General features: G+C 37.9%; 1 protein-coding gene across 1 annotated transcript in view; it reads right to left on the bottom strand.

Moving 5' to 3' along the window:
* MYH15 (myosin heavy chain 15) overlaps positions 1-21,235 on the bottom strand; it is a 139,089-nt gene that overhangs the window by 84,609 nt on the left and 33,245 nt on the right. Inside the window, exons 12-15 of the mRNA XM_074370204.1 lie at positions 20,300-20,418; positions 15,643-15,792; positions 14,888-15,058; positions 895-1,071 (exon numbers count right to left, since the gene is read on the bottom strand). Of these exons, the coding sequence (XP_074226305.1) occupies positions 895-1,071; positions 14,888-15,058; positions 15,643-15,792; positions 20,300-20,418 (617 nt within the window). The remainder of the gene's footprint in view (positions 1-894; positions 1,072-14,887; positions 15,059-15,642; positions 15,793-20,299; positions 20,419-21,235) is intronic.

A 21,235-nucleotide genomic window follows, 5' to 3' on the forward strand; every position in this document is an offset into this window, starting at 1 on the left:
AGAGAAAGGAAGAGAAGAGGAGGGAGGTAGGGAGGGAGGGGAACAGCAAGAGAGGGAGAGGGAGGAGGAAATAGATGGCGTTTCCAGTAGAGACAATTCACATCAGCCCCCCTTCATAGGCAAGAGCAGATGGAATAACCCACCTGTATCTGACACACAGTGAGCAGCCAAAAAAACATGGTCAATTACCATGGTATTTTACTGTAAATATCACTTTAATTAATATTCAAGGATATCAAAAAAGAACATTAACAAGCATATCTATGTACAGTTGACAGGTCATTCTTAGGTTGAAGTATTATTTTATCTTTCATCTGTTCTCTTTCTGTTCCATCCAGAATCACTGACCAGAGCATAAAAGCAGAAAGAAGGGGCATGATGCGCACACGTACAAGTACACGTACACGTACACGTACACACAGACACACACACACACACACCCCTCCTGGTAGAGAAATGAGGAGAGGGCATGAGGGTCATTAGGAATCTTTGTTGGTCATAGTTTGAGACCATTACTTAACAGTGACCATTTCTTTATGAGAAAAATTTTTTTAAACTTCAATAAAAGATGAATTGAAATCACTCATTCACACAATGTCAAGTTGAAAGGAAAGACAAACAAGGAAAAACCCATGTCTTTGATGGCCTCCATAACTTTCTGAAGTTGTCTTACTTTGAGTTGGGGTGACGAGTCTATTTTGAGATTTCTGACCTCTAGTATAGGTGTTTTGTTTCCTAACTGTTAAAAGGCTACACCAACTTTTTTTCTGGAACCGAAATTTTTTTATCTCTTCATTTAATCTAAACTTCACTTATATATTATCTAAGGATTTTGGCTAAACACATTTGAAACAGTCAGGGGAATTCAGGGCTGAGGGTCCAGAGGTAACTTACCATTCCTGCATAATGGACAAGTTCAAAGTGAGCTTCGTAGTTCTTATTGCCAGGCTTGGGCTTCTGGAAATGAACCGACTTTCCAAAATGGTTATCAAAAAGTTTGGTCTTGAAACTCATATCTGTAGCCTGATGAAACATACATTCCTCTTCAAGGATGGAAAAAATGCCCATTGGCTATTGGAGATACATATAAATAGCAGTTAAAAAAATACCAATAAACAGTATTGTCAGTAGGGGGTCAGTGTAAATTATTTCCCAGGAACCTAATTAGTTGACAAGGGGAAAAGATATTCACTACATACAGCTAGCTAACCATCTATTCAACAAATATGTATTAAAGACCTCCTAGGTACCAGGCACCAGTAGAAGCTGGCAATGTGGCCATGAACCACATACACAAAGTGTCTGTCCTCCCAGTGCTTACCTTCTGGGCAGCAGACAGACAACAGACAAGTAAAGGAAAAATAAATAACTCAGTTTCACGTAAGTGCTCTGAAGAAATCATGCAAAGGAAAGAGACAGTATAACTGGGGCTGTGTGAGAGCTATTTCAGTAGGATAGTCGGGTAAAGCCCTCTGACCTGAGTGAGAAATGCAAATCCTGAGAACATCTGGTGCAAGTATTCTGGGCAGAAAAATGAAAGTGCAGAGGCCCCGAGGAAGGAGCACCCTTGGCAACTTTGACGTCCTGCCAGAGACAAGTGTGGACAGAGCAAAGCTGGTCGGAGGGAGCCTGTGATAGGAGAGGTAAGCAGGACTGGGTCCCAAAGGCCTTATGGGCTGTGGTAAGACGTTTGGATTTTATTTTAAGTGCATTGGGAAGACTTTGGAGATATTTAACATGGAATGATGTGATTAGATTTATGCTTAAAAGGATTAATTGTTTAGAACCAGGGTTGGCAAAGTCAAGCCTGTGGTTCAATCCTGCCTGTGGTCTGTCTGTATTGGAAAGCCAGTGAGCTAATAATGGTTTTTACATTTTTAAAGGGTTGTTAAAAAAAAAAAAAAAAAAAAGGGATATGTGATAGAAAACTGATGACCCTGTCAGCAAACTTTTTCTCTAAGTGGACACATAATAAAGGTTTTAGACTTTAATAATAAAAATAAAGGTTGCACCTCAGCAGTTAAGCCAACCAGCTCTGAAAGCAGCAGCTGACGACATGTAAACAAAATGGGTGTGACAATGTGGCATTAAAACTTTATTTACAAAAATAGGCTACAGACTTGCTTTGGCCCACTGAGCCATTGTTTGCTGACCCCTGATCCAGACAAGTGAGAGTGCTGGAGACTGTGAGAAATCACTGACGCGTCTTGCAGGTGAAAAGTAGAGCTGGGTCACAACCTGCTGATGGACAGAACGTGGGGTGTAGTAGAAAGAGTTAAGATGACCAGGTTTTTGGCTTGAGCGAATGGATGCTGCCATGATCCAATATGGGGTACATACACATGGGGAAAGACAGGTTTGAGGGGCAGAAATCAAGGATTCCTATATTTGCATATCTCTTTGTGTATTTATATCTTCATTTATCTACTCCACAAATATTTCTGAAGTGCCTTCTATGAACAAATCACTGTACCAAACACTTTGGATTATAACAGAATAATCAGACATAGGCTCTGGCTGCGGAGCATCTAACTGAGAAGATGAGACATGTACATGGTATGGAGACTACAAAGCAAATAAGACAGAGGAACAGAGAAAATGTCATGAGAGTTCCAAGATGGAACTGTGACCCCTTGGCCCAACAACACAGATTTTATGATTCTCTATCAACTCTTTGTACCTATGAACCACAGACTCTCAGGTTTGGGAGAGACATTATAGGTCTGGCCCAACCCACCTAAAATTCCTTTTTACAAGTTCCTTCTGAAAAGCAGGTTAGCTTATGCTTGAATATTTTCATGGGGAGAGAACACACCAACTCCAAGTCGAACCTCTGGATGGGTGACAGACTAGAAGAAAAATTGCTTGTAGTTTAGAACCCTCAGTTCTCAGTTATTCCACTAAAGCCATCCAGATAGGTCTCCCTTGGATCATTAGATATTTGAAGAACATATTTTTGATTTACTTGAGTCTATCAATCTAATATATGGACTGTGGTTTTCTACCTCTTTTGTATAGTCTCATAGATGTAGAACCTTATTTTATAGAAAATGTATTGAACAACAATCTACTAATAACTCTTGTTCTGAAGGGCCCTGGACATCTTCCTTCCTCCCAAGCATCAACGTGGGGAATGAAGCAGCAAATAAATATATCAAGTGTTCTAAGTGATGACAAAATATTCTAAGAGAAACTGATACAATACTTGTCTTGCTTCTGGCAGCATTGACCTTGTGGGTTCTTGCTGAAGTGAGAAATGTGGAGGAGAAGGAGGAGGAGGAGGGAGAATCTGATAAACAGTTCATTCACTGGCGCAGGCTCTGGAGGCATGGACTCCATTTTGTACCACGTATTTTCCTACCATACATATAGTCAACCCTCAGTGAACACTAGGATGAATCATTTAAAAATATAAGCATCTCCTGGGATGGTGCCTGTTAATGAGGGTTGTGGCAAAGGCTCACCAGGAGCAGCAGCCTCCGTCTCAAGCAGTGCTACCTCCCATGCATGAGAACCACCATTTCCCTGGGACTCCAATGAAGCCATCTTCTGTTTGAGGATGAATGGAAGTTTTATGCAAAGCAAGTAGATGTCATAGCTCAAAATGTAACAATTAAACCACTGAGAAGGGAAAAACATTGTTTCTTCCGGGTCTTCTCCATTTCTTCAAGTTTGGTGGCCCCAAACTTCTAATAAATATGAGGCCCTCTAGCAAATTAATTTCCAAATTGGTCAGGAAGAAAGTAATCATGTTCTGCCCTGTAGCATCAATTGTCCTATATTGTACAGTAAATGGTTTGAGTCAGTTGCCCTGACTCCGAATGTTAGTACTCCAACCTCTTCCTCTTCAGATGTTATCAATTCTGCCTTCCTCTCTTTTACATCTGACACTTTCTTACTATTTCCACTTCAGCTATCCTGATTCAGGGCCTCTTTCTCCTCTGCTGTAATAGCTTCTTAACTGCGATAACTCTAGCCTTTCTGCCCATCCAAACCCAGCACACAAACTCACCAGATTAAAACATAAGCATCTCTGACTACCCCATTGTCCCGTGCAGAACACTCTTTGGCTTCCCATTGCCTAAATACAAGTTAGAAATTCATTAAAATCTTTCACAATCTGATCCTCCTTTTTAACTTCTAGATCCTTCCTTCTGTATAGTCTAAGCTCCAACTAGATTTTGAAACGTGCCCATTGCTTTCCTGTTTGTCAGCTTTTGCTCTTGCCCGCCCCTCCACCTGCTCACTGTCTTCCTCTTCTCACCTGCCAAAATCATATCCATTTTTCAGATCCAGCTGAAATTATGTCCCCTTCCCACCAGGCCCTCCTAGACTCCTGCAGGCAGAGGTGACCTCTGCTCTCCTAAATTCTGTGGGCTTTTGTCTGTGCCTTTGCCACATTTACCCTGACACATATTTTTACATTTATTAGACTTACAAATCTCCTTCTTGACTGCATACTTCCTAAGGGCAAGTGCTATTTATAACAAATGCTTAAGTTTTCCACAGCACTTAATTCAAAGTTATATATGCAGCAGTCCAGTATTAAGGTCCAACATGATGGGTGCTTTGACATCAGGGGAAATACAGGAGAGCCTCAAATGACCTAATCTTGGGCACCGCCCCCCTTCCCCCCATCTGTGCTGTCATGGTTTGGGTCTTCTAGCAAAGCAGCCCTCTTTATCATGGGAACAGGCACAGCACCTACTTCTTCTTGAGTAATGGGTTTCACTTCCCTGCCAACCCACGGAATTGTTCAAACAAGCCAATTACACCCTCCAGTAGGAATCAATGGTCATCTCACCCTATTATTTACTACAAAGTCTACCTCCCACAGCTCTTGCTTATTCATTCTGCTCCCAAGTGCAACCGCCATGTGGCCTCATGCGGCATACAGTGTCTTCGTCACCCAACCCCCCAGGCTGTGAGTATATGTGACTAATGAGCTGCTGTCCATCTCATCTGTCCAATGTCAGGTTCATACCTTCATCTATCCCCATAGCCCTAGGATAGGAATCCCTCCCTCACCACTGGGGTGAGAAGGAAGCAATCAAAACAAGTAGCTGCTAAATAAATGTATCTATTTAATTAAAAAACTAATACAAGTTTTGATCTTAATATGGAAGCCACCTAAATGTCCATCGACAGATGAATGAATAAAGAAGATGTGATATATATATAAAGGAATATTACTCAGCCATAAAAAAGAATGAAATAATGCCATTTGTAGCAACATGGATGGACCTAGAGACTATTATACTAAAAGAAGTAAGTCAGAAAGAGAAAAACAAATTACCATATGATATCACTTATACATGGAATCTAAAATATGATACAAATGAATTTATTTACAAAACAGAAAGGGACTAACGGACAGAAAACAAACTTATGGCTACCAAAGGGGAAAGAGGTGGAGGAGAGATAAATTAGGAGTTTGGGATTAGCAGATACAAACAACTGTATATAAAATAAACAAACAGCAAGGTCCTATGGTATAGCACAGGGAACTATATTTAATACCCGGTAATAAACCATCATGGAAAATATGAAGAAAGAATATATATATGTATAACTGAATCACTTTGTTGTACACCAGAAATTAACACATTGTAAATCAACTATACTTCAATAAAAATTAAAAAATAAAAAAATTTTAAATAATTTTTTTAAAGTTTTGATCTTAAGACAATGTTTCAATTATACCCTAAGTTCCTTGAGTGCCAGGATGATGCCTCTGGTTTGTATTTCTCACAACCCTTAACATAGTAGGTCCTGAGGAGACTAAAATCTAGGTCTTCAGCAAATTGTATTAAGTAATTAACTGATAGGTGAACACTAAGACATACAGGTTTGAGTTTTGGGACCTGGGCTGCTTTGCTGTGGGCAGAAAGTAACAGCTGTGAACAAAAAAACATGGAGTTACATGTTTGAAGAAAATATTCATGTGCATACAAGGGATAACAAGATATTAATGATTCATTTAAAAATAAAAACATAAGAATTAGCATATCCAAAGAACTCTATTTGGGAGGCGACAACACTCACTGCCAAGATGCTATCAGGATTTAAATACAAAACAGAAACAGACTCATAGACATAGAATACAAACTTGTGGTTGCCAAGGGGGCAGGGGATGGGAAGGGACAGACTGGGATTTCAAAATTTATAGATACTGACAGGCATATGCAGAATAGATAAACAAGATTATACCGTATAGCACAGGGAAAGATATACAAGATCTTGTGGTAGCTCATAGTGAGAAAGAATGTGACAATGAATATATGTATGTTTATATATGACAGAAAAATTGTACTCCTCTGGAATTTGACACAACATTGTAAAATGATTATAACTCAATAAAAAATGTTACATAAATAAATAAAAGTAAAGGAAACTAAATGTTAAAAAATAAATAAAACAAAAATGAATCAATTTTGACATTAGTAGGACAAAGATGAAAAAGACTGATAATATCTAATTTGGTTAAGGGAAGTATACACTGGGACATTCTTACTAGAAGGTGCTGAAGGAATTAAAAGAGATAGTGTTTAGAGATATAAAATATGTTAAAAATGAAATTGAAGCTATAAAGAAGAGCCAAGTAGAATGGGTAAACTCATTGACAGAGATGAGGAATGATCTAATAGCTGTGCAAAGCCGACTAGATAATGCAGAGGAACGAATTAGTGATCTAGAAGACAGGGCAATAGAAAGCACCCATTCAGAAGAACTACAAGAGAAGCAAATAAAAAATAATGAAAATAGCATAAGGGACCTATGGGATAATATAAAGCGTCCCAATCTTCGCATAATAGGGGTCCCAGAAGGAGAAGAAAGATCAAAGGGGATTGAAAAGGTTTTTGAAGAAATCATGACTGAAAACTTCCCAAACTTAAAGAAGGAATCAGATATCCAAGTACAGGAAGCTCAGAGGGTCCCAAACAGGAAGAACCCAAATAGACCCACACCAAGACATATCATAATCAAGATGGCCAGAGTCAAGGATAAAGAAAGGATTCTAAAGGCAACAAGAGAAAAGCAAAGAGTAAGTTACAAGGGAACCCCCATAAGGCTCTCAGCTGATTTCTCTACACAAACACTACAGGCCAGAAGGGAGTGGCAAGATATATTCAAAGCCCTGAATGGAAAAAAGATGCAGCCTAGGATCCTTTATCCAGCAAGGCTATCCTTTAGGATAGAAGGAGAAATAAAGAGTTTCACAGACAAAAAAAAGCTGCAGGAGTTTAGCAACACTAAACCCATGCTAAAAGAAATATTGAAAGGGCTATTCTAAATAGAAAAGCAGCAGGATGCTACAGAAATGAGAAACTCACAACTGGAAAGGTGATAACTCATGAATTACAAATAAAGTAAACATGAAATTATAAAAGAAGACATACAAATCACTGAGAGTGGGAGAGGGAGGCAGGGAAATATAGAATATCTTTTTCTTTCTTTTTTAAATTTTTTTAACAGTAGGATGGGTTTGAGATCATGTTACTATCAGTTTAATAAAAACAGTTATAGTAATGGGTTGACAGATTTACAAAAAAGGGTAACCACAAGCCAAAAATTTACAAAGGAGTCACAAAAATTAAATAAAATCCATGATATTACAAAGGAAAATTACCAAACCACAAAAGGAAGAAGAAAGGAACAAAGAGGATATACCAATTCAACTGCAAAGATAAGTTCAAAATGGCAATAAACACACATCTATCATTAATTAGTGTAAATGTTAATGGACTAAATGCTCCAGTCAAAAGACACAGAGTGGCAGACTGGATAATAAAGCAAGAACCTTCAATATGCTGCATACAAGAGACCCACTTTAGGGAGAAGGACACATATAGATTGAGAGTGAAAGGATAGAAAAGGATATTCCATGCAAATGGAAAAGCCAAAAAAGCAGGTGTTGCAGTACTGATTTCAGACAAAATAGACTTTAAAACAAAGGCCATAAAGAAAGATAAAGAAGGACATTTTATAATGATTAAAGGAGTGATACAAGATGAGGATATTACACTCGTTAATATATATGCACCCAATATAGGAGCACCTAAGTACATACAAGAATTACTAACAGAGATAAAGGGGGATATTGATGGGAATACAATCATAGTTGGAGATTTTAACACTGCATTAACATCACTAGACAGATCTTCCAGACAGAAAATAAACAAGGCAACAGAGAAATTAAATACTACAATAGAAAAACTAGATTTGGTGGATATTTTCAGAGCATTACACCCCCAAAAAATAGGATATACATTCTTTTCAAGTGCACATGAAACATTTTCCAGGATCGATCATGTACTTGGGCACAAAAGAAACCTCAACAATTTTAAGAAGATAGAAATTATCTCAAGCATCTTTACTGACCACAATGCCATGAAACTGGAAATCAACAACAGAGAAACAAAGGAGAAAAAGAGGACAGCATGCAGATTAAACAATATGTTATTGAAAAAACAATGGATCAATGAGGAAATCAAAGCTGAAATTAAAAAATACCTTGAGACAAATGAGAATGAAAGCACAACCACTCAAAACCTATGGGACACAGCAAAGGCAGTGCTAAGAGGGAAGTTTATAGCGATACAGGCCTTCCTCAAAAAAGAAGAACAATCTCAAATAAACAATTTAACCCACCACCTGAATGAATTAGAAAAAGAAGAACAAAAAGCCCCAAAAAGCAGCAGAAGGAAGGAAATAATAAAGATCAGAGGGGAATTAAATACAATAGAGATTAACAAGACCATAGAAAAAAATCAACCAAACCAAAAGCTGGTTTTTTGAAAAAGTAAATAAAATCGACAAACCTCTGGCCAAACTCACAAAGAAGAAAAAAGAGAGAGCACAAATTAGCAAAATAAGAAAGGAAAATGGAGAAATTACAACAAACAAAATAGAAATACAGAATATCATATGAGAATATTATGAAAAACTGTATGGAACCAAACTGGATAACCTAGAGGAGATGGACAAGTTTCTGGAAACATACTGTCCACCAAAACTGAATCAAGAAGAATCTGAACACTTGAACAATCCGATCACTAGAAAGGAAATAGAAATAGCAATTAAAAACCTCCCTACAAATAAAAGTCCAGGACCGGACGGCTTCACCGGGGAATTCTACCAAACATACAAAGAAGAACTCATACCAGTCCTTCTCAAACTCTTCCAGACGATTGAAAAGGAGGGAATACTCCCAAACTCATTCTATGAAGCCACCATCACCCTGATGCCAAAACCAGGCAAAGACACTACAAAAAAAGAGAATTATAAACCAATATCACTGATGAACATAGATGCCAAAATCCTCACCAAAATTTTGGCAAATAGAATCCAACAACACATAAAAAAGATTATACATCATGACCAAGTGGGGTTCATCCCAGGGACACAAGGCTGGTTCAACATACGCAAATCAATCAGTGTAATACATCACATCAACAAGAGAAAGGACAAAAACCACATGATCATCTCAATCGATGCAGAAAAAGCATTTGATAAAATTCAACACCCATTTATGGTAAAAACTCTCGCCAAAGTGGGTATAGAGGGTGTATCTCAACATAATAAAAGCTATATATGACAAACCTACAGCCAGCATAGTACTCAACGGTGAAAAACTCAAAAGCTTCCCACTAAAATCTGGGACAAGACAAGGATGCCCACTATCACCACTCCTATTCAACATAGTCCTGGAAGTCCTAGCCACAGCAGTCAGGCAAGAGAAAGAAATAAAAGGGATCCAAATTGGAAAAGAAGAGGTAAAAGTGTCATTATATGCTGATGACATGTTACTATATATAGAAAACCCTAAAAGGTCCACACAAAAGCTACTAGAGCTGATTGAAGAATTCAGCAAGGTAGCAGGTTACAAAATTAACGTTCAAAAATCAGTTGCATTTCTTTACACTAACGATAAATCAACAGAAGAAGAAAGTAAAGAAACAATCCCCTTTAAAATAGCACCCAAAGTAATAAAATACCTTGGTTAGAATAAATCTAACCAAGGAGGTGAAAGAATTATACACAGAAAACTATAAACCATTGATGAAGGAAATTAAAGAAGACTTTAAAAAATGGAAAGATATTCCATGCTCTTGGATTGGAAGAATCAATATTGTTAAAATGGTCACACTGCCCAAGGCAATCTACAGATTTAATGCTATCCCTATCCAATTACCCAGGACATATTTCACAGAACTAGAACAAATCATAATAAAATTTATATGGAACCATCAAAGACCTAGAATTGCCAAAGCATTACTGAAGAGAAAGAAAGAGGCTGGAGGAATAACTCTCTCAGACTTCAGACAATACTATAGAGCTACAGTCATCAAGACAGCATGGTATTGGTACCAAAACAGACATATAGACCAATGGAACAGAATAGAGAGCCCAGAAATGAACCCACAAACTTTTGGTCAACTCATCTTCGACAAAGGAGGCAAGAATATACAATGGAATAAAGACAGTCTCTTCAGCAAATGGTGTTGGGAAAACTGGACAGCAGCATGTAAAACAATGAAGCTAGAACACTCCCTTACACCATATACAAAAATCAACTCAAAATGGATTAAAGACTTAAACATAAGACAAGATACAATAAACCTCCTAGAGGAAAACATAGGCAAAACATTATCTGACATACATCTCAAAAATTTTCTCCTAGAAGAAATAAAAGCAAGAATAAACAAATGGGACCTAATGAAACTTACAAGCTTCTGCACAGCAAAGGAAACCAGAAGTAAAACAAGAAGAAAACCTACGGAATGGGAGAAAATTTTTGCAAGTGAAACCGACAAAGGCTTGATCTCCAGAATATATAAGCAGCTCATACGACTCAATAAGAAAAAAATAAACAACCCAATCCAAAAATGGGCAGAAGACCTAAACAAGCAATTCTCCAAGGAAGACATACAAATGATCAAAAAGCACATGAAAAAATGCTCAATATCACTAATTATCAGAGAAATGCAAATCAAAACTACAATGAGGTATCACCTCACACCAGTCAGAATGGCCGTCATTCAAAAATCCACAAATGACAAATGCTGGAGAGGTTGTGGAGAAAGGGGAACCCTCCTACACTGCTGGTGGGAATGCAGTCTGGTGCAGCCACTATGGAAAACAGTGTGGAGATTCCTCAAAAGACTAGGAATAGACTTACCATATGACCCAGGAATCCCACTCCTGGGCTTATATCCAGAAGGAAATCTACTTCAGGATGACACCTGCACCCCAATGTTCATAGCAGCACTATTTACAATAGCCAAAACATGGAAACAGCCTAAATGTCCATCAACAGGTGACTGGATGAAGAAGATGTGATATATTTATACAATGGAATACTACTCAGCCATAAAAACAGACAACATAATGCCATTTGCAGCAACATGGATGCTCCTGGAGAATGTCATTCTAAGTGAAGTAAGCCAGAAAGAGAAAGAAAAATACCATATGAGATCGCTCACATGTGGAATCTAAAAAACAAAAACAAAAACAAACAAACAAACAAAAACAAAGCGTAAATAAAGGACAGAAATAGACTCACAGACAGAGAATACAGACTTGTGGTTACCGGGGGGTGGAGGGTGGGAAGCGATAGACTGGGATTTCAAAATTGTAGAATAGACTACACTGTATAGCACAGGGAAATATACACAAAATGTTATGATAACTCACAAAGAAAAAAATGTGACAATGAGTGTGTATATGTCCATGAATAACTGAAAAATTGTTCTGAACACTGGAATTTGATACAACATTGTAAAATGATTATAAATCAATAAAAAATGTTTAAAAAAATGAATCAGTTTTGACATTAGTAGGACAAAGATGAAAAAGACTGATAATATCTAATTTTGTTAAGGGAAGTATACACTGGGACATTCTTATTAGAAGGTGGTTGGAAAGAGCTCCACAATATACTAGATACAAATCTAAATATGTAAACATATTAAATATATGTGTACGTTCTCCCTTTTGGTCCAGAAATTTAATTTCCCTTTGGAGAATTTATATTATCCTATTCTAATATGTGCATAAAGATACATACAAAGATGTTCATTGTATCATGGTTTACAATGCCAGAATTTTGGAAGGATACTAAATGCCCACTAACAAGAGGTTGGTTAATAAAATCATGTTAATAGAGCGAATATTATGCAGCTGGTAGCCTTAAAATAATGACGTATATAGATGCATGGCTGTGGAAAGAACTCCAAAATTATTATCAAATAAATAAAAGGGTATTAATCAAAAATAAAAAGGCTTTAAAATATTTTAGAACCTCCAGTGTGATATCTGACTCCTTTGGCTATTGGCGCATGGAAACTTCCTGTTGTCTGACCATGTAATGCCATATAGAAACAATCACAAGTTTATTCAGGCCAAGTCAGACAAATAAAGCAAAAAATGTGACCAAGCTAGGTAATACAGTTGGACTCAAAAACAGTTAAGATGATCAGTATTGAAGTTACTTTTCTTTCAAAAATAGTAAAAAATCTAAAAATTTCTCCCAATCCCCATCTTATGAGGGGCTTTTTCCAAAAGGGCTGAATTATTCAAATAAGGAGGTAGCCTCCCAAGGTGACTACACTGAAGGGGCAACAGCTTTCAAATATATAATTTTGGATGTATTTGTTTAAAAAATAGTAAGAATAATTTCTTTACCAATACCTATATAAAATCATAAATATGTAATCATATTTAATACTTTAATATGTAAATTATTGATGCTCAAGTTCTAAACAAGCTAGAATATTTCCAGTAATTAGATAAGTGTGAGCTAATCCTATAATAGATTTGTTCACTGCATATATATAGAAGGAGGTCATTGTACACTTGAAGACCAAATCAACAAAGTTGGTGTTGAAATACATTTTTTAGCTTGATATAAACTTTTTTGTAAACATAAAAACATGAGAATATTTTTAAATTTTATTTTTTACTTAAGTGTAATTGATTTTGATTTACAATGTTAGTTTCAGTTGTACAGCAAAGAGATTCTGTTATATATATATATATACACACACATACACACATACATATATTTTTCAGATTTTTTAAATTATAGCTTATTATGAGAAACTGAACATAGCTCCCTGTGCTATACAGTAGGACCTTCTTGTGTATCTGTTTTATATACAGTAATAAAACAAAATTTTTATGTCTGAAAATCTCTCTTTTCCTTATATATACACGCAGATCCATTCTATGAGACATTTTATATGTACTGATGTATTTTAGTTCTTTTGAATTTTGAAAACTTCCCATGATGCATTCTGTTTCAAGGAGTAAGTTTGACCATTAATATTTACTACAAATTTTCTTCACATAGCCTGAGCAAACGCAATGATCTTTTCAACATATAGAATCATTTCAAGAAAGGTTTTGGTGTTCTGCATTTGCCTGACCTCAACATCTTTGAAATCACTCATAGAAAACCAAAAACTTGTCTTTTCCTTCTATCATCTGGTCATTTTTTTTTCTCATTTTATCATATCAATAGACAGTACAACAGGAAATTACATTCATGTTGCTAGTGTCTTATTTAGAATAACTTTGATTATATCACATAAACAAGACTTCACATCAACTACAAATCATTAATAACATTCACAGACTTCTCAGGATCTGAATAATGTCTGCATCTCACTTTCCTGCCTGAAAACAGTATCTTGCCATTGTTAGAGTAAGTAGCCATTGCAGCTGACAATTGCCCAAAATTAAATCTGTCCCTGTAAGGGGCTCCAGTTCTTTTGTTTCATTTCTAATTAGAAAACTGTAGCTTTAACAATGTCATCCAACATTTACCAGATCATGATTGGGTCATTATTATCATTATTTTTAATCAGCTCACAAGTTGGTTCATTATCATCATTTTTTCAATCAGTCTGTCCTCCCCGCAGGAAGTTCACAGGTTATAAGACAAAGAAAATCAATGTGATGTCCACTCCCATTAGGAATTATGGCTATTTTCAAGGAAGATGTAGTTTCATCTAAAGTCGAACAAATAAAATTGATGGGACAGTGATTGATAAAATCTGGGCCCCACAAAGGACAGTGAGAGGCCAGTCACCGTAACCCCTTCCTGACAAGGCGGCTGAGAATCAAATGTGACAGCAAAGGGTGGCTTCCCAGACCTGTGTCCAGAATTCACTGCAATCCACAGTTATAGCAAGACACTAGGGGCATGGAGCTGCTCCCTTGAACAAAGCCACAGAGAAAACCATACTGATTTCTCCCAGCAAATCCGGTTAATCTTTCCCAGAGCACATGAAAAGATTTCAGTGTGCAGGAACATCATTGAATTCAGAAACCATACACTGCAGCTAATTTACTAATAAGCCATGGAGTATTGTCATAAATTACTTAAACTAACTGGTACTTGTCCAATTAAATGAACAAACTACATCCTGCAAGGTAGTGGCCTTGAGGATTTAGGGCAGTTGTTTGTTTGCATGCTAATTTGCCAGATTTCGTTAGGCTGCTCTGGGTCTACTCATTCACCTTATGTTAATGAGCCAGGCCCTACAGTGTTCATATTTTCAGCTCTGTGTTTTCCCAGTCAAGAGCATGACCATTTTTAATCTCGACAAGCTTCCTCACGCATTAACAGCCGAGGCCGTGCGTAAGCAGCACACGCGCAGCGACAGCGTGAGTTAGAGATGATGGAGGAGGGTAACTGACGTGAGAGCTTAGTTAGGATGCTACGCATGCCGCGCAGAAAAACCATTCAGAGAAATGTGCACCACTCTCCTGCCCTGTTTCCCATCCCCTTGACAGAGCCTGGGTCTTGACAGGGATCAACATGGCAGGCAAGGACAATTCCCCTTCAACAAAAACGGATGAGGAGAGAAGCACACGTTACCTTCTCAATGAGATCTATGCAGGCTTGCAAATCCAGGCCAAAGTCAATGGCCACCCAGTCAATGCCTTCTTTCCTATATTCTTCTTGCTCCAATACCAACATGCGCTGATTAAAGAACTGTTGTAATTTTTCATTGGTAAAATTAATACAAAGTTGTTCAAGGCTGTTATACTTCAAAGTTGTGATTAGGTAGGAAGAAGAGATAAAAATAAAATTGAGAAAATGGTAACTATTTGAGGTGACAGATATGTTAATTACCTTGATTGTGGTATTTCACAATGCATATGTGTACCAAATCATCAAGCTGTGCAATTTAAATATACACATTTTTAAATTATCAAATATACCTCAGTAGAAAAATAAAATTGAGATCCACTTGGAAAAACATAAAGAGAAAACCATAGCCACTGTCAAAAATTGGCAAATAGACCCACTAAGTAAAAACCACTCAATTAAATTCTTACCTTTTTCATATAAACCTGCAAATGAAGGATTATGACAGTAAAGTAATATCATGATATTAAAATTCAAAATCATAAAAGATGTCTTGATCTCTATTTACCTTTATTTAAGGCTGAATTAATTTCTTAATACAATTAATTATAATAATCATTGTTATTTGTTAGTATTAATAATAGGTTTTTTTCTAACCAAAGTAGATCTTAAGATTTGCACAGAATGAATCTCATGCTTTGACTACATTTTCTGACATTCAATTCACATATTCTTATCCCCTTGTAACTAGATATACTTACATCAAGCATCTCAAAGCCAGTGATGTCAAGAATGCCAATGAAGAACTGCCTTGACTGCTTGGCATCCAGGGCCCTGTTGATACGTGCCACCAGCCACTTAAACATCCTCTCATAGATTGACTTAGACAAGGCACCAACAGCATAGGTCACCTGGAAATCACATTGAAAGCACTCCTTCATCTGACAGCAGTGTTCATTTTGATCCTGGGTGTTCTCTATCAGCAACCACCTTCTAGTAAAACCAGGATATATTTATCCCTTTCTGTGGTTCTAGCTGAATGCTGAATACAATGAAAAGACAGAAAAAAGAAGCAGGAAGGGAGGAGAGTGAGAAAAGAAGGAGAGAGGAGGAGAGGGGAACAGAGGTAGGGGAAGAGAGGTGAGCTGGCCTGGTACCTCCCTACCCAATGATCTTGTGAGAGAACTCATGTTCCTATTACTAAGGGACCAAGCATCCTACGGTAGGGTGGCAACATGTTCTAAAGCCTTGCTGTTCAAAGTGTGGTCCTAAGACCTGCAGCATCAGCATCTCCTGAGAACCTGTTAAAGATGCCATCATTCAGCATCTTGTCCCTAACACAAACCCCTGTGATTCCTGCTCACCATAAAGTTTGAAAAATACTGGGAGAGTAGGTTAGGAACCTGGGGTTCCTAGTCTGTCCTACCGCTGCTGTTTCTAATAAATTGTATAAGCCTTGACAAGTGACCTAACCTCTCTGGGCTGCAGTCTCTTCACTTGAATTATGCGCTTGAAGGTTTTTTCCAGCCTCAGCTTCCCCTCTCATGATAACATTAGTTCCCAGAGCAGCTCTCAACTCCATGGAGGGAGAATGGCAATTTAGTGCATCGTTCTGACTCAGATTCTCCTACTGTAAAACTCGGGCTGCATTTCCCCTCCCTGGAGGTGTGTGGCAAAGGCTCTCTCTGTAACCTCCTGGGGAGAGCTGTACAAATGCAGATCCTGCCGCCATGATGCAAAGGCACTGCCTACATAATATCAGGTTTCGTAAGACTCCAAGCAGGAGTGAATTTCAGCTGGACAGTCTCCAAGCCTGGAAGCAGAATGTGCTCCAACGGCTTAACAGTTAAAATAGGCCTATCGCATCCATCCTTCAGCTGCCCAGGAGAGCACACGCAGCAGGAGCCAGTCGGTGTCTGGTGGTGATTTAGTTATGAGTCACCTACTCCTTGATCAGTTATCTTGAGTCATTTCCACAGCAATCCATAAGCTGGCTGGCATCACAGTTTTTTATTATTGGAGTCAAGAGCACACCCGCGTGAATAAAGCACCAAGAATGATTTTTATCCTCCGGAGCACCGAGGAAATCACTCTCTGTCCACAGCAGTCACTTTGAAAGTTTAAAAAAACATGACTAACTTGCTCACCCCTTTTTAATTCCCCAAATACTCAAGAGGTGTCAGTGGGAGAGGACCCCTTTGGCCAGGGATGGGGAGTAGCTAAGAAACGGGAAGAAAGCCTGAAACTGTAGCAGAGGAAGAAATGGATGGTATGATGTCTGCTAAATTAATAAAAGCAATAATCCAATATACTGCTCACCACTTAATCATTTTCATTATTTTCTGTCCAGTGAAGGAGGAATGAGGCAGAACATTTGACACATCCACTTTTCAGGGACTACATGGACCCATGTCTGAGCTCTTCTTAAAATAACCTCACAGAAGACTGATTACTGGGGGCCAACAGTATATAACAGGAAAAACAAAACCAAAAAGAAATGGAGTCAAATAACCATATCTTTAAGCACTTTGATCCCTGCCTTTTACATATGTGAAATAACAATATTAAAATATGTGTGTGTCATGGTCGTTGGGAGCGATTTAATGAGACAGAGGATGTAAATATCCACAGCAGAATATTTGGCACTTAGAATCCAGTAACTGTTAGTTCTGCTCTTCCCATCCCCTGTCCACTTTTATCACTTCCTCATCCTCGCTCCAGTATTTACTATCCGTGTTACCTTGAGTAGTTAATCTTTCTAAGGTTCACTGTCTTTAACTATAAAATGGAAATATAAATAAGATCAACTTTGCAGGCTTGTGTCAGATTGAACGAGATATCCATACAAAGCACAGAGCAGACACAGCATCCCTAGTGAGAATTCAGTGGCTACTGATTATAATTATTGTTTTTACCATTATTGAGCTTTTTAAAGTAAAATAACTTACTTCTAATAGGCATGGCTAGAACTCTCATGGAATCATAAAATACTAGACCTGAAGAAACTTAGTGCCTGATCATCACGTCTAGGGGCTTTCAACTCCGGATGGTACCTCCCCCAAGGGAGGAGGGCATTTGGAAAAAGGGTAGGCATTTTCCCATCGTCGTAGTGACTGAGATCAATGCTGGCATTTAGCACATGGGAGCAGGAAAGCAAAACCTCCTACAATGTGTGGGACACTTTCATATCCAAAGGATTATCCCTTTTAGAAGCCAATCACCCCTCCACTGAGACATACAGAAGAATTCAGCCTCTTCACTGGGGTACTCAGAGAGATGGAGCATTTGACCAAGGTCCCAGAGTTAGTTAGCATTGGAGCTACAATGAAATTGTGTACAGAGTGTTAACACCACAAGAGTTTTTGTCATCTTTTGCTTGTCATCAACAGAGTATATACATTTCTATTCTTAGCAGTGACAATTGTCTCAGTAAAGGCAGTAAAATTCCTAAGAAAAGAAAGGCCTTACAGTGTGCTTTCTTACTCTATCTTCAGGAGAGAGAGGAAAAGAGAGAGAGAGAGAGAGAACTCACGAGCAAGGGGCTGGTGGGGAGCGGGGAAAGGGTGGAGAGGATGGAGGACGAGGGTGTTTCTTCCTTTATTGTTGAATAATAATGTATTAGCTTGCTTCACTGGTTCCATTATAGTAAAGGCTGGTGTGGTAACTCAGTCCCTGAGAGCACAATATTAAAGAGACGAAGGTTTGATTTCAGTCCTCCTATGGGCTCATTAGTTTTACACAGAGCAAGTCTTTGTTCTATAATCATAGCATATCATGCATGGATGTGATGGTGAATGTCTTAAAGGGCAGGAAACTGCCAAACACCTCTAACCTCACTACCAAGAAATAGCCCAACTACTTGTCCTGCTGAGCATCACTCAATATTTAGTTTAACATGTATGGAGAGTCTTCTGCTTGCAGGGCATTGTACTAGATGCTGGGGTATGAGATGAATTAGACACAATCCATGACCTCAAGAAGCTCAGGTTACCCTGGAGGATAAACATGTAAACAAATTGTTCCAGTATAATTGGTATTATGGTAGAGGTTGAATTATTGATTTATAGAGTAAGGTCAGCTAGGAAATTCATTATGATTAGTTGTTGAGATGCTTTAAACAACACCGTCACACCAGATGCCTTAAAATACCAAAATAGAGTTCACTGTAGTCAAAATAACTGTCTTCTATCACAAATTTACACATTTGTCTCTCTTTTGCAGATTTAAGGTGTATATACAGAGTAAGACAATGTGAGTGTCACCTGAACACTAGCTCTGTGTTCTTTGGAATGTTACTTATGTTCCCCAATCCTCAGTTTTCTCACCTGGAAAAAGCCTAAGTTAAGTATACTTGCCCTATTAGCCTTATAAGAACAGAAGGAGATAATACCTGTGAATACTTTACATATATATATGTGATCAAACACTTCCTTTCTCCAGAAAGAATACATTTCTCAACCCCCCTATAGCGAGGAAGATAAAATGACTAATTCTCACCAATAGAATATTAGCAAGAGTAGTATCACTTCTAGCCCCAAGCAGTTAAGGTGGGTGTACATTCTGCACAAATTATATTTTTCCCTGCACAGCAACATTGGAGACCATGTGTTCCAGATGGCCTAAGTGCAAAATTAAAGAAGGCAGTCCCATCTGTATTGGACTTGGAATGAGTAAGAAATAAATCCCTATTTTATTGTCACTGAGATTTTAGTGTGTATGTGTCACTGAAGCATGGCCTATCTCATACTGACTAACATACTACAGATATAAATTATTATTTTGAAATGCACTAGCATACTTAAGTGGTCTCATTACCTGGCAACCCTGGGAATATTTACTGCAAAGCCTCAGGATTAGCAATCCTCAGAGCACTCATTATTCTATCATTAAAACATTCTCCTGGCTACTGAACAAAACCTATATGACCTTCCATCTCTCATTTCTGTTCTCATTTTCCCCCTCCATTCAAATGTTAACATCAGCATATGTTCTGAAACCTCTTCTTAAGGAATGTGTCGGATAGCCTAAAAAAGTCAATATTCCAAATAGATAATAGATGTCAATTGACCAATTTTCTTCATGTCAGGAACCAATAGCTTTAGAAGATTCTTACCTAAACAACAAAGAGGTTAATTACTACAAGTAAAGGACTTGCCTGAATCTGCTATGAAACTTGTTACCTAAGGGAAAACTATCAAAATGGTATATTTCACACTGGAAAGACTCTTAACACAAGAACATTTACTGTAGTGTGTGTCACTGATGAAAACATTCTGAATAGTCATCACAGTAACTCTTCAGCACTTTTTCATCGAAGCTCTGATTGCAGACATCATCAGAAGTTCAAAAATAAAAAAATACACTATGTGTACAATTATTACAAGATTATAGAATCGTAATGCTCTGGAGATATCTTACCTGTTCTACATTTTGACTTCTAGTAACATATTCATTACCAACTCTGATTCTCGGATGGATCAAGCCCTTCACCAACTCAGAGGAGTTAATGCCCATGAGGAAAGCAGCTTTGTCAGCATCTGGTCAGAAGAAAAGAAGAAGGGAAGGAAGGAGGGAGAGAGAAAAAGAGAAGAAAAGGAGGAGAGGGGAACAGAGGAAGGAAAACACTTCTAAAATTCATTCCACCATAGCCAAATAGACTACGCAGATGAAAGGATGGCATGTTTAGTTGTAGCAAAGTAGGTTGTAGTTTTGAAATAAATGCATGAATCCTAAATGTTTAAAAGCTATTTCTTGGAAATCCAAATCAAAACCACAATGAAATGCTACTTCGCACCCATGAAAATGGCTATAATCTGAATGACAGACAATAATGGGTGTTGGTGAAGATGTGGAGAAATTGGAACCTTCAGACACTGCTAGACTGTAAATGGTACAGTCACTATGGAAAACCATAATAATTTGGCAGCTACTCCAAAGTTAAACAGCGTTACTCTAGGATCCAGAAATTCCACTCCTAGGTATATACCCAAGTGAAATAAAAACATATGTTCCCACACACACAAAAAAATTGTCCACAAATGTTCCTGGTGGCATAATTTATAATGGTCAAGAAATAAAAAACACACAAATGTCCATCAACTGATGAATGGATAAACACAATGTGGTATATTAATACAATGGAAGATTTTTTAGCCGTAAAAAGGAATGCAGTATTGATGCAGGCTGCAACACGGACAAGGTTTGAGAACATTCGAGTAAGTAAAAGAAGCCAGACACAAAGGCCATATATTGTATGATGTTATTTGTATGAACTGTCCAGAAGGGGCAAATCCACAGAGACAGAAAGTAGATTTGTAGATGCCGGGGGCTAGGAGAGAAGGGAATGGGGAGTAA

The sequence above is a fragment of the Camelus bactrianus genome, chromosome 1 (assembly GCF_048773025.1).
Source record: "Camelus bactrianus isolate YW-2024 breed Bactrian camel chromosome 1, ASM4877302v1, whole genome shotgun sequence".
In the NCBI taxonomy this organism is placed as follows: domain Eukaryota; kingdom Metazoa; phylum Chordata; class Mammalia; order Artiodactyla; family Camelidae; genus Camelus; species Camelus bactrianus.